The sequence below is a fragment of the Protomyctophum bolini genome, assembly GCF_963924005.1.
Source record: "Protomyctophum bolini genome assembly, chromosome: 6".
NCBI classification, from domain to species: domain Eukaryota; kingdom Metazoa; phylum Chordata; class Actinopteri; order Myctophiformes; family Myctophidae; genus Protomyctophum; species Protomyctophum bolini.
Window position 1 is genome coordinate 17,886,680 of NC_137867.1, and position 14,838 is coordinate 17,901,517.

The following is a 14,838-nucleotide window of genomic DNA, read 5'->3' on the forward strand; positions in this document are numbered from 1 at the left end:
CATCCCGGGTATAGGACATGATATAGAAATGTTGTCTTAACCGGGTTAACATCCCGGGTATAGGACATGATATAGAAATGTTGTCTTAAGCGGGTTAACATCCCGGGTATGGGACATGATATAGAAATGTTGTCTTAAGCGGGTTAACATCCCGGGTATGGGACATGATATAGAAATGTTGTCTTAAGCGGGTTAACATCCCGGGTATAGGACATGATATAGAAATGTTGTCTTAAGCGGGTTAACATCCCGGGTATGGGACATGATATAGAAATGTTGTCTTAAGCGGGTTAACATCCCGGGTATAGGACATGATATAGAAATGTTGTCTTAAGCGGGTTAACATCCCGGGTATGGGACATGATATAGAAATGTTGTCTTAAGCGGGTTAACATCCCGGGTATGGGACATGATATAGAAATGTTGTCTTAAGCGGGTTAACATCCCGGGTATAGGACATGATATAGAAATGTTGTCTTAAGCGGGTTAACATCCCGGGTATGGGACATGATATAGAAATGTTGTCTTAAGCGGGTTAACATCCCGGGTATGGGACATGATATAGCGACGGACTGCGACTTCAAATTAACATCGGAGGTGCTTTCCCACCGCGAGATCAGATATTTGTTTGAGCGGCGCGGTTACATACATACTGTAGTCAATGCAAAGACAATGCGAGCGAGGCACGACGTCATTACGTTTTCAACAGAATGACGTTCGCCTCCGTCTACCAACGCTGAGAGAGCAGCGATTCAAGCGACTATAGATCTTGCGGTTTACCTTGAAGATGTTCCTGTCTCTGTGGGCTATAGCCACACACACATACACACACACACACACATTTGGAGCCATGCGCATCCCTTCCGTCCAAGCCTGGTTTTCTGTCTCTCTATGTGCCATTAATTAACAACCTCTGGCCAACCCTCTGCTGTTCTTGTGCCAACGTGCCAGGGATCCCACTAAGCTGATAAGACAAATGCAACGTACGTGTGTGTGTGTGTGTGTGTGTGTGTGTGTGTGTGTGTGTGTGTGTGTGTGTGTGTGTGTGTGTGTGTGTGTGTGTGTGTGTGTGTGTGTGTGTCCGCGTACGTGTACTGTGCACGTGTTACAAATGCCTGTCCTGTCCCCCTTTATGTGCTCACCCACCCAAACATCCTCGGGTTCATTTGCAGTCAACACCAGCAGCCACTATTCTGACTGCTGAGGCAGGGAGAGAAGGGCAGCTGAAACGTCTCTCTCTCACACACACGCTCTCACACACACACACACATGCACTCACAGACACGCACATGCACATACAGTACGTATGTACAGGCTGTATTGTATAGACATATAATTCTGTCTCTCTCACACGCACACGCACGCACACACACACACACACACACACACACACACACACACACACACACACACACACACACACACACACACACAGAGAGGAGCAGTTGTGGCCAGCGCTATGGGAGGATGCCGTGGCCATTAAGTCAGTGACATTTGAAAGTACTGAGAGATGCATGGAGCTTGGCGGACCTCCGGTGACATGTTGTAAATGAGATGTTACAGATGAGCTGATCCATGGCTCTGTGGTAAACACTCACACACAGGTGTTTACCCTCCGCCAGTAAACAGCCTTTCACTCTTCTGCCCGGTGCGTTCACGCGCATAAACATACACACGCGCGTACGTAAACATGCGGCCGCGGACCTCTTGGGACGGATGCAGGCTTGTGAATGATTAGACCAAGACTAAACAAATGGCGAAAACGTCGACTACACACGACGCGAGGAGTGAAATGTTAATGGATAAGGAGGAAAAAACTACAGGGAGAGGTTGGGATTGTGAGATGAAGGCAATCAACGAGAATGCTGTTGCTAGATCGGACAACATGTCTGTGGGCAATCTCTGAGTGATCGTCCCTCTTTTGTATAATAAAATGATCATTAATGAATGCCACAGACTAAAAACTGATAGATGATAGATAAGGGGTCAGGACAACGATGCCTTTTCGTGGAGGGGTCAGAATGAAATTTGGACTTAAGACAGTTTTTCTATCTGTGGTACTCAATTTTGTTGAGTCAAAATCATGATAATAAATAAAGTTAATAATAGATGACTAGAAATAACTAGAAACCTAGTGGGTTTTTTTTCACAAAACTACAAAACAAAGCTACTTAAGCCTGATTCATCATACTTTGTCACATTCATCATACTGGTGTCACACGCCAAGAATATCAGTTCCACAAAAACAAACAAACGAACGCAACACGTCGCATAGAGCTGCTATTTTAAGGGCGTGACATGGTTCCATGACGGACTATAAATTAAGAATTAGACATCATAACCTCCATACACTGTGTTGTCAATTCCTCTCCACATCTGAGGAAGAATGAATTGTTGCCTTAAAAAAAATAAAAAGATTATCCCTCAGATGTTTCTGCTTTATTGATTATTTTCCCCCGGTTGTGGGTGACATAAAAGATGGAGACAGACATCACAACATTGCGGGTATACTGTATGTACTGTAGCGTGCTCTTTGATCCGCTGATCCATGGGACTCCGCAGTCCCCGGGATAAGAATTGCTTTAGCTAGCTATACGCCGGTCCCCCGCAGCCGCGCCCCGAGTGTTCAGAGGGTAGGGTTGCATTCGTTCCCTTTTTACAGCCTGCACTGGCGCTTTGCAATTAAAAGTTTTGTCAGCACTCTTGTCAGGTTGTGCTCTTACAGGACTAAGACTGAGTTCCCAATTATAAACATGCTCTTCCTGCAGGCTTCTGGGTACAATGAGTCAGTTGCAGCAGGTGCGTGTGTGTGTGTGTGTGTGTGTGTGTGTGTGTGTGTGTGTGTGTGTGTGTGTGTGTGTGTGTGTGTGTGTGTGTGTGTGTGTGTGTGTGTGTGTGTGTGTGTGTGTGTGTGTGTGTGTGTGTGTGTGTGTGTGTGTGTGTGTGTGTGTGTGTGTGTGTGTGTGTGTGTGTGTGCGTGCGTGCGTGGTGTGCACCTGTGTACATACGTGAGTGTGGTTGACATTGTTCCCCAAAGGGCACTGACAGAGTGCTTCAAGTGTGAGCTAAATTGAAGGCATCCTTCTCGGTGAGTGTTTACAGGTGTGGAATGTTTGCTCTGTAAACGTTGTCCTGTTTGACCCCAGGGTTAGCTTGGCACTAAATTCACCCAGCAATTCACAATACAACATACACACACACACACATGCTACACAACGTGCACACAACCGGTAATTACAAGAACATTCGTCGAATGTGCTGAAAAATGCCGCAAGATAAAGAGCCACAGTTTTGATAACCAACATAATTGAAAAATGAAAGTGTGCATGTATGTGTGGGCACGTGTGTGTGTGTGTGTGTGTGTGTTGCAGTCCTCTGACCCTGTGTGGTCTTTTATGGTTCATTGCCGTTGTAAACATGGCTCTCAGCACAGCTCTCAGAGGCATCCATTCCTTGGATTTTCTCTACAATTTGACTATCTTATAGCTCCCGTATCATTTGCACTTTGCATTTAGTTTAGAAAACATCCTGTAGCTCACAATCCATCAGAGTGCAAAGGTGTGTACTACTCGCGGGTTCTATTATTCCTGCATGCGATGGATTTATAGACAAACCAACCCCACGCATTTATCCGGATCCAGAAGTTGAGAGATAGGCGTGGGTGCCAGTAAATTTCTGCAAGACGTCGGAGGAATGTTGAGAGCTCAAACCGGCGGCTCATGTCCTGCATCCAAACCGCTCATATGCGATTTGTTTATGTCCGTCGCATTGACGTTCTGAGTGTTCTGAGCATTGGAGTTTTATGGCCCAAGTTGTTTAAGTAGCCCTGGGTCTTGTTGATGTGAGCGGCAGACAGAAGGAGTGGTAGGAGGCTCATTAAGTCAAGTTGACTCTTGCGTGAAGCGCGCTGCGCACGGCCAGGAGATGTTCCTCCCAAAGTAACGGCCACTTAGCTGCTTTTGAAGTGTCGCCGTGAATCATGCCGGCAGGTCCGTATCGCGATGGAATTTCTGTGTTATGTTCCAGCTTTGGAGTGTACATCACTGCGATGAAATGTTTCGCGGAAAAGAGAAATGTTTGAACCTTTCACACCGGACTTGCCATAAATATTGTCCGCAGAGTCCTTTAAATAAAACAAAAGTGCATCATATATCAAAAAGTTTATCTTTCCCCTCTCTCTCTCCTCTTCTCCAACCAGGTTCCACCGCGGGGACTACCACATCGACGTGTGCATCAACGACTACCTGGACGTCTACTGTCCCCACTACGAGGACTCCGTCCCGTTGGAGCGCACAGAACGCTACGTCCTCTACATGGTCAACTACGACGGCTACAGCACGTGTGACCACACCGCCAAGGGCTTCAAGCGCTGGGAGTGCAACCGGCCGCACTCCCCCAACGGGCCGCTCAAGTTCTCAGAGAAGTTCCAGCTCTTCACCCCGTTCTCCCTGGGCTTCGAGTTCAGACCGGGCAGAGAGTACTACTACATATGTGAGTAGTAGTAGTAGTAGTAGTATTACTACATATGTGAGTGCAAAAGCCTTCCTCCACAGGCCCTGTGGTCAGTGGCAAGCTGCGACGCAGAGTGCATGATCCCCTACCCTAATTAGCCCAGGGCTCTCACAGTGGCTCCTACAGCGAAGGCAGGGAAAACTACCCATATTGATCACCTTGTGTTTCAAGGAATCACAAAAACCTCCTGAAAGAAGATGTTTTTGATTCTTGACTAAAGAGCAGCCTATAGTGTTTTTAGACCTAATGGATCCTCACCCGCACTTTCAGAGTTAAATGATCTCTTAAGGATTGATGTCTTAAGGGGTGGCGGGTGGGCGGGGAGACGCAGGAGCAGATGTTTCAAAATGTAATAACATGGCCTCTGAGCACCCTATTGACCATCATATGTACACAGTGAAAGGAAAGGAGACCAGATTGATCTGGGTTTTTCCTTAGCAAATCAAGTCAAGGCAACATTACACTGTATCCCTCAGAAACTCTTAAATGGACATATCGACCTTTCTGAGAGGACTTGGTTGGATAACGTCCATATCAATCCTCGGCATGTCTGCATTTTACGCTGTAAATGAGAGTGTACAAATGTAACCACATGGACCTGTAAGGGTCCAACAAATGAACTCGGTGGTTAATTTATATGAAACACTTAAACCCTTGTACTTAGTTGACCATGGGTCTCCCTGCAGGGCTCTTTACTAAGTTTCCCATCTACAGCAAATGACTTTGATTTGACATGTTTGTCCGAGCCTTTTACACCCATATATTCAGTCTGTGCACGCACATCGTCACTCCCGGGAACTCTCCTCCTCCCCTTTAAAAGGGTTTCGGAATCCACGGGTGGGATTTCGAAACGAGACATTTTACAACGTTATGGCTCACTTTCCGCTGCTGAATACTGCTCTGTATCCTTCATAAAAAGGACCTTCCTCTGTGCATTATGATGTCCCTCTTATGGCATGTTGTCCCAGGAAGACATTATACGTCTCCCTGCTCCTCCTCCTCCGAATTGTGACAGGGGGTTCATCCACAGCCACGGCCCGTGGGAAATTAGCTTCGATCAAAGCTGGGGCGACAGAGTGGAATTGAGTGGAGTTTGGTCCTCCCACCGCAGCCTTTATGCACCGTAGGGATGTAGACGAGCCGCTGTCGCCAGAGACAATCACATCGACGCTCGCTTGGAACACATTTGTCACACTGATGCACTGTTGTTGCCGCCCCAGAATAGGAGCTCTGGCATATTGTATGTGGTATAAAACAGAGTCATACGAGTGCTATTGCCCAGCAATATATCACCAGCTGAAGCTATAGTGTTTTGTTGTTTTTTGCACAAACTGTATGTTGTTGTACTACTACTACTCTACTTCTACTACTACCACTACTAGTGGTGTTAAAGTCCCTAAGATTTATCACCTTCCCCAAATTCGTTCTAAAAGGTCTCCTGTGCAGGAAACACATTTAACTGCTTGGGCATGGGAGATATTGCGCTTTGAGCTTCAGGCAATTCCATTTGTCAACCACTAGTGTTCTCACCCAAACCAAGGGTCTAAATGTCTCTCGAATAGCAAGGGGTCCTCCTCCAACCACTGCAGATGTAGCCTCGGAAACCCAGACGTTTTTATTTCCAGGGAGAAAAAAAAGTCTGGGTCCGAGTCCACTTCAATTCGGCATAGAGTAGCGCAAACATCACTCACTCTCTGCTGATTTCTGATCGTCTGCACCTTTGTTAAATTGACACACACGCACACACATACACACACACTCCTCTGTCCTCTCTCTCTGTCGCTCTAATTAATTAGTCTCATGTCTAGCAGCTGCGCATAGTTTCTCCCGGCGGATGGGAGCTGTTTATGCCATAGAAAGCATAGGTGAGTTCCAGGCTACTGCAGATGTAGCCTACTAGTTAAATCGGTCAGTTCAGATTGGCCAATATAGTGTTTTATGTAACCAAATATATCTGAGTTACAGATGGATGGATTCACTCTGAGGATTGTGCAGCAAAACCTCACTGTGAATTTATCTTCAGGGAGATAGAATCAGTTTTGACGGTTTACACTCTCCTCTTAAACACTGGTAGATGTACTGTACTGTACGGTGCTTGTATCTGTTTATCTGTGAGATACGGCCGGTGGTGGTAATGTATGGCGCTGTCTCTGCCCCTTCCTCTCTGTGTAAGGAGGTATGGAGGGAGGGAGGCAGAAATCTGTTTTCTGAATTGGCACCTTTTTATGAAGCAGTTAAGTCTGACAGCCGACCGGGGATTTCTCTCCTTTTTTTTTATTAATTTCACCTGTTCTCTCGCTCTCTCTCTCTCTCTTCCCTTTTTTGCTCTGTTACACTATAAACTCAAAGAGCCTCTCTCTAGAGTTAGCCGTTGTTTCTGCAGTGATTGAGCCAGTTTCTCTCTCAAGCTTGTGCACAAGCTTGTGCATTGACACAGACAAGCCTGAAATCTTTTCTTCTTTTTTTGTCATTCGTCTGGTGAAAACAAAGTAAGGACATTTGTCATTATATTATGTTTGCATCGGTGGTTCACCTTAAACGAGATATGGGGAAAATGTCCTCCATTTAAGGCCCACCTCAAAAGGTGGGCGTTAGATGGGGGTTAGCGAAGGGTTACACAATTCATCCACTACCCCAAGATCCCCATTTCCAGAATTTCATTTTTTTTTTTTAACTCTCATTTCTGTTGAGAGATGCCTGTCCTTAGGGCTGGATTAAATTACACCGCGACCGACATCGCTTCCGTGGAACGCATCCATTCTGCCGTAGCACGCCATATTGGTTTAGTGGCCCGCGGCTTCATTGGCCATTGAGTGATTCCAGCGTGTAGCCTCTCTGGCCAGCGCGGCGGATATTAAAGTCATCCACCATGAAGTCATCTGACATATGTGATTTCCCTCCGTCATTGTGTCCACATTCAACATCCAGGAGACGCCAGGGAAATGGCCGCTGATGGATTGGACAGTCTCTTTAGTGGACAGAAAGTGGAGCTGAGCTAGATGGAATATATATATATATATATATATATATATATATATATATATAATTTTATATGTGAGAGAGAGCACTTGAGCACACCAGTATTACGTCTAATTTATAGTTTAGTCATAAGGCAGTGTCCTGCACCAAAATAGCCGATCTACAAGCTCTCAACAATTATAATTTAGCAGTATCATCAGCAGCAACAGTTGCTATTGTCATCTTCCTACTCCTCCTCCTCATCCTACAATGTAGGATACAACATGGAGTACCTCCATGTTGTCATCAGCCTTTCCTTTTCATCCTCCTCCTCCACTATACTGCCCTTCATCACCACCATCTTATTCATCTAGTCACAAGTTGTTGTTATTTTTGGCAATATCATGTAACTGGGTGTAATTCTTTTCTCACGATTGCATTTGGCTTTTCTGTATTATTTTTATTCTTTTTTTTTAATTAACATTAATATTCAGGTCGTGAGAACTGGAATTTCGTAAAATTGCTTTACTGTTGTTAATTTCTACTCTCTTTAGAAGAGCTAAATTGAATGTCAATACTGGCTACCCACTCTAATCTGATTTCTGCCACAAACAAAGCCAGGCCTAGTTGGTAGCAATTACAAATGACCTTTGACTGTTTGAATAATTGAGAAAATTAATGCAAGATTCAGCATGTTTATTCGTTTTATTTTCATAGACCAACATAGACAGTCCCCGAACAACAGTGCAAGGTCGACTACACACAAAAGTCCAGTATAATACACTGTGAATAAATTGAGATGAGTTAAGATCCAGTGAGCATGTGGTCCCAGCCAACCATACTGATAGAAGTACTATAGACAGCCTGAGGGCAGAAACACTAGTCTGTATTATGTGATTCATGGTCAATAAGGTAAATCAGCTTTGACCATGCAGGTTGAGGTTTCACACAAATACAGACCCTCTTGCTTTAGTGCTGCTTGTTTTGAAGTCATAAAGGGGACACAGAAAGTGTTCAAATGCAACCAAATGGACCAGTGAGGGTATATTTGGTTACATTTGGTTACACTCTCTGAGTTATACGTCTTAGCCTTTCTTTATGTTGTTGTTTTTCTAAAAAAAAAAAAAGCTCGACTTTTAAATCAATTCGCAGCCTTCAAAGTGGATTCCACAGACACTGCAGATGGTGCATCATATACAGTCGATAGATGCTGCATTTGTAATAAACAATAGCCATGATATCAGCACAGAACAGAGGTCACTCTTGACCTATGTAGCCTGTTTGTCTACACTTGCTGATGCCGCGTGCATACAGTAGCTAACAGGGCTGGACTGTATGCACCATTACCCCCTGCTGCAGGCTTCACTGCACACCTTGCATCAGACTGAATGATCAACTGTCCTGAGCCAGAGGTCACTACTACCCATGAGCAAGTGGGGAACGAGGTTGGCAATATTTACTCTAAAGGGAACATAAGGGAATAGAGGGGGATGGGAGGTTATGGTGAGGGCATGAAATAAACTCATCCTTTACTCAGTTGTCTGATTTGTGGCAGGAATACGGCATTCGTGTTGAAATAATTTATCATTTTGTTATCTAACTGACAACAGTCTCCCTTTTTTGAGCTAAATACAGAACAGTGAAAACGGGAGAGCCCTGCAGATTATATATACTGTAGAGGATGAGAGAATTAATCGCACCGACGTCTCATAACTTTCTCCAACCGAATGACCTGAGGCAAAGCGGGGGATGAGGAAGTGCCACGGGTGTCGTGATTGATTTGGTGCCTGTGTCGTAGATGAGAATTATATTCCGGTGGAGAAAACGCCGGCTAATGGTGTTTTTCACCCTCCGAGTTGGATGCGGGTCGGGGGCTGATTTGTTGCGTCTCTGATCAAATTAGAGAGAGGAGACAGTGCTCTGCTGTCATCTGCTTCGACAACAGAAACAGCTTAATCAACGCTATAGCAGGACGTGCAGAATTCGACCCAAATTGCGGTCATAATTCTTCATCTTTGTGGCGCTGTCAGCTGCAGCGCTCCGCCGGAGGCAGGTGAATTGCACGTGCAGGGCAAGAGGAGAGCTGCATCCAGAGGCTTGTTTGCTCTACAGGTCATTTTTGTTTCAGATGAGACAAACAGAGAGAGAGAGGCCAAGTACTGAGAGCTTACAGTAAAAGATGCAAAATGTACCGCCTCCGGGAAGATGCGTACCGCCTCCGGGAAGATGCAGGAAGCAATTTACTGCTGGGGTACATCTGCAAGCAATTCAGCAGAAAGTGGCATTAGCGGTGAGTGAGTTATGGACGAGAAGTGTCCACTGCCCTGACAGACACCGCTAAAGACTGGGTAAAGACAGGACAGAAAGACAGACACCGCTAAAGACTGGGTAAAGACAGGACAGAAAGACAGACACCGCTAAAGACTGGGTAAAGACAGGACAGAAAGAGAAGTGTCCACTGCCCTGACAGACACCGCTAAAGACTGGGTAAAGACAGGACAGAAAGAGAAGTGTCCACTGCCCTGACAGACACCGCTAAAGACTGGGTAAAGACAGGACAGAAAGAGAAGTGTCCACTGCCCTGACAGACACCGCTAAAGACTGGGTAAAGACAGGACAGAAAGAGAAGTGTCCACTGCCCTGACAGACACCGCTAAAGACTGGGTAAAGACAGAAGTGTCCACTGCCCTGACAGACACCGCTAAAGACTGGGTAAAGACAGGACAGAAAGAGCACTGCCCTGACAGACACCGCTAAAGACTGGGTAAAGACAGGACAGAAAGAGCCCTGACAGACACCGCTAAAGACTGGGTAAAGACAGGACAGAAAGAGCACTTCCCAAAAAGTTCAAAGTTCACAGCGCATTCGCAGCTTAAGTGAAACTCTGATCACAGAGCGCTGATGGCAGCAGCTTTTTTTCTAATATGGAGAGAATCGTTGTACGAGCGATTTCAAGCTAGGGTGGAAATCCAATATCAGTGGTGGCGGGTTGCAAGAGATGAGTGGAGTGAAGATTGTGTGTGTGTGTGTGTGTGTGTGTGTGTGTGTGTGTGTGTCTATCTTTGTGCATGCGAGTGCGTGCATTCGCGCACGATGTGTGGCCAATAGGAATAGCATTCAGAATCATCATGGAGCAGAAGCCTGCAAATGCGGAGATGCTCTCGTATATACTGTCTTGTTAACCTGCACGTTCTATTGCCACTCACGGAAAATGCAATCAATCATCACTCCGGAAGGGTATGATTTCCTTGGTGCTCTGGGGCTTCGTCACTGGGAGAGACAGGAGAGCGTCCCTTGCCAATACAGAAGCGACCAGACCCAGACCAGGGACACGGTCTCCGCACACGCTCCATTCATCAAAGTGAAATATCTTTGATGGGACATCAGTCACTCGGAGCGTGTCCCCGTGGCCAGCCTTTAAAATGCAACACCGGGTTTAAATTGATCATAAGTTATAAGCCATCACCCAAGGAAATCTCTTGATATTCATAAGACTCCATTTCCCAGACAGCCCCCCCCCCCCACACACACACACACCCTCTCCCACAAGGTCTCAAAAGGTCTTATAAGGCCTGTCCTCATCCGTGGGCTTATTGCGCTACCACAGGCATAAAAGCTCTAGTAAACTCAGAATACAGCCCATACACATCCTGGGCTTTTGAATGGTCATAAATCTGTGATGCGCCGAGCCACCGCTTCCGAGCACCTCTTGGAGGGAGGTGGTGGCGAGGGTGGCGACAGCATCAGCAGCTAGGAGAAACAACGTTAGGCGACAAATTAAATAGAGGCAGGGGAACAGTGTCTGTGTGTGTATATGTTGTTTGGAGCATGGGGGGAGGGGTTGCTAATAATGACAAACAGCCAATGCGGTTCCATTTGTAGTAGGCTATCGGTAGGAAACCTGCACACGGACAGCGTCATAACTTACCCCTACCATCCATTCACATGAATAATCAGGCCTGTCATTGCCACGCAGGAACAATCCAACAACGTGGAGCGAGTGTGACAGAAAGCCATATTCATAGACTATAGGGGACACACACGCACGAGCGCGTGCACGTATATACAGTACATGCATACACATGGAGGCACATTCTTAAATGCATGATCATAATCGTGATGGATGGATACATGTTTCTCCATCTCCCTTTGCCTCTGGATTCTCCATCATACCTCATTTCCCCTTTCATCTCCTCCCCTCCTGGACTTCTGGGTCAGTGAACGCTGCTCAGCTCACCCCTGCGTGTCATTCACTGTGTAGCTACTGGCCCCAAGTTGCTGCCATTTACACACACACACACACACACACACACACACACACAGATACACATATGCTCGCACGCGCACACAGCAGGCGGTAAAAGTACATCCACGCTGACGTACAGATGCACATAATAACGAGGCACTGTTTGGAGATGACGGGCGACCCAACTGAACTGCTCCCCAAGGGCTCTGCGGGCATTCAAGAACTCACGGAAAATAAAAGCTGCTAATGGCCCAGTCTTGATGATCCTCCGGGTTCTGAGGATCGCACGTAAACACGCACAAACACATGTAAAAATAAAGTGAAAACAGTTGACCGGGGAGCCAGCCTCGCTGGCCAGTTCTTTTTGCTAATCAAAGGCATGAGGTAAGTAATGGGACGCTTGTTGACAGCCTTGTGAGAGCGAGCGGGGCGAGGGAGAACAGGCTCTAATCAACTCGCTGGAGTTTTACCACCAATAAAGTAATCATCGCCTTGCCCACAGCAGAGCAAAATGTCGCTGGTTTCTGTTAGAGCCGTGAAGAATCCACAGATCAGAGGGCCGAGGAGGACAGAGCGGGCTCTGTGTTGTCAGGCAGACGACAGGACACAAGGCTCCTCTTGGTCTGTAATGATTCATGCATGGAACAGCTGCCGTCAATGGCTGATTCTGACTCAGGATCAGAAAGACGGGACAACATGAAGGCGTTGGCTGCTAATTGATTTAAAAGTCGAGCATTTTTGACAACTAAATAACGGCCACCAACACATGCATGGATTTTCGGCTTGTTCGTGCACGCACCCACATACACACCACTTGACTTGGCTATTGTGGCGGATACCATACGTGCTATAATTATATCTCTGAATTGTGATTCTTTATTCTAGGCTTGGTTTTAAAAACAGCTCTCAGCAATAGAATAGAATCAATTATATTGAGTAGCTATGAAGTAATTACAGCAGATTTTGTGGATTCAAGTCTTCAAATGCCTTTCATAATTTCCAATAAGAATGTGTAATAGAGTGCCAGCCATTGTGGTCTGTGAATGAAAAATAATGTAATTTAATGTGCACCAAAAATAATGAGAAATCAAGTAGGAAGGAAACACGTTTTAGATGATTGTCTACCCAGCTTCCGAATGTCTCACTAGGTTCGTGCTACCCCATCCCTACCACCCATCTCTGTCCCTCGCACTTATTCTTTACTTTTTATTCTTATTCTCCTGTGTCTCTGACTGCAGTACGGCCATGACAATTCCCTCTGTCTCTCGCTCTCACTGCGAGTTAACACCATCACATAAGACGCGAGGGGGTGGAATTTTGGTTCATTTCTTTTGGCACCGGTTAAAAAGATGCAAGAAGAGTGCAAAAAGGCCAGCTATCAGCAGGGGTTAGAGTTCACGTGGCTTCCCCCTGCCCCCGTATGCATGCTCTCAGCCCCTGCTGCCTCCCCCTCGTCCCCCTTTCTCGGTTCACCACCCTCCTACTGCGTACTCGCTGTAGTGGGCATCTGGTTAATGGTCCTCCTCCCAGGGACCTGGCTCCTCCATCTCCTTGGAACACACACACACACACACACACACACACACTTGGTGGGTCTTTTTTCCTCATTCTTTCTTTCAAAAAGCTTTTAAAAAAACAAAAACATATTTTGATAGAAAAAATATTCTGCTGAGAATTGACTGCACCCACGCACCCCTCCCCCCCCCCCCCCCCCCCACGCACTGTTGCACAATTCACCTTTCATTTGTACTTTATAAATGCGTGTATGTGTGTGCCCTGCCTGTCCTGTCCTGTCTGTCTGTCTGGTCTGTCTGTCTGTCCTGTCTGTCTGTCCTGTCTGTCCCTGTCCTGTCCTGTCTCGCGCGTGTGTGTGTGTGTGTGTGTGTGTGTGTGTGTGTGTGTGTGTGTGTGTGCGTGCCTGTCTGTCTGTCCTGTCCTGTCTGTCCTGTCTGTCCTGTCTGTCTGTCCTGTCTGTCTGTCCTGTCCTCGCGTGTTGTGTGTGTGTGTGTGTGTGTGTGTGTGTGTGTGTGTGTGTGTGTGTGTGTGTGTGTGCGTGTGTGTGTGTGTGTGTGTGTGTGTGCCCATGCACAAGCATGTGTGTATATATTACTGCGGGCGGATGATCTTGATGACAGAGAAAATGGGGGGTAGCTTTCAGTGGGAAAAGCTTCATGTACACTCTACTCTCTGTTGAGACCTCAGTGGAGTCTCTCCAGCTGAAGGTTGTGCATAGTGAGCACTAACATTCACTGTTTTTGACTGGCGTCCATGCCCTGCAGCCAGGGAGCAAAATGATAATGAATCCCAGACGTAAATCTCTATAAAACATGTACAGAATAATTGTCTCCTGGACGCTATCTAGATATGCAATTAAGGTATCTAATATGTAATATATCTCATTAGTTTTGATGGAAAAAAAATCATTTTGGAACTTTTTGGTGTGTGTGTGTGTGCGTGTGTTCGCTGCCTGCGTGCGGGCCTGGACACGTGTTTTGTCTTCATCGCCCTGGATTTTACTTTTGTAAACTCAAACTAGGTTTGTGTGCAGCAAGGTAATCCTGGTAAAATCAAAAGACAACAAGCAGAGCCAGAGGGCTTGTTTTTTCAGTGGGGCCCGGCATGGGGGGACAGCTAGCTCGGAATCCTATCCGCCGGACAGAGAGTTTGCAGGGCATTCAGATTTAAACCCGTCCCATCCTAAACAAACGAGCTGGGATCAAAGACTTAGAGTGACATTATTGAAGGCAGCTGGAGAGCAAAGGAGATGGGAGGCAGGCTAACCACTGTACTGTTAATGCTGCATCCAGTCCACATGAAACACATACGAAGAAGAAATTAAGAGGTTGTTCGGTGAAGGATAGCTGCCACATAAAACATTTTTGTTGGTTTGCTTAATTACTTGTTTTCATGAGCTTTGTAATTGATTGATATGTAAAAGAGGCACGTTTTAGATATCGTCCGCTGTCCCGGTTGAAACCTCACTATGTCCAAATGTGTTTACTTTTGCTAATTACAAAAGTAGCAAAACTAAGCAGATCACGATCGACAAACCTCAAAAACGCTACTTGATGCTTTTTGTATACTGTAGTACATTGGTTTACGAGAAAAACACAAAAGGTTAG

The 14,838-nt window shown here is 46.1% G+C and overlaps 1 protein-coding gene across 2 annotated transcripts in view; it reads left to right on the forward strand.

Moving 5' to 3' along the window:
- Window positions 1-14,838, forward strand: part of efna5b (ephrin-A5b) — a 124,929-nt gene that overhangs the window by 95,335 nt on the left and 14,756 nt on the right. For both annotated transcript variants that reach the window (XM_080766441.1, XM_080766440.1), the window contains exon 2: window positions 4,199-4,491. In XM_080766441.1, coding sequence (XP_080622567.1) covers window positions 4,199-4,491 — 293 coding nt within the window. The remainder of the gene's footprint in view (window positions 1-4,198; window positions 4,492-14,838) is intronic.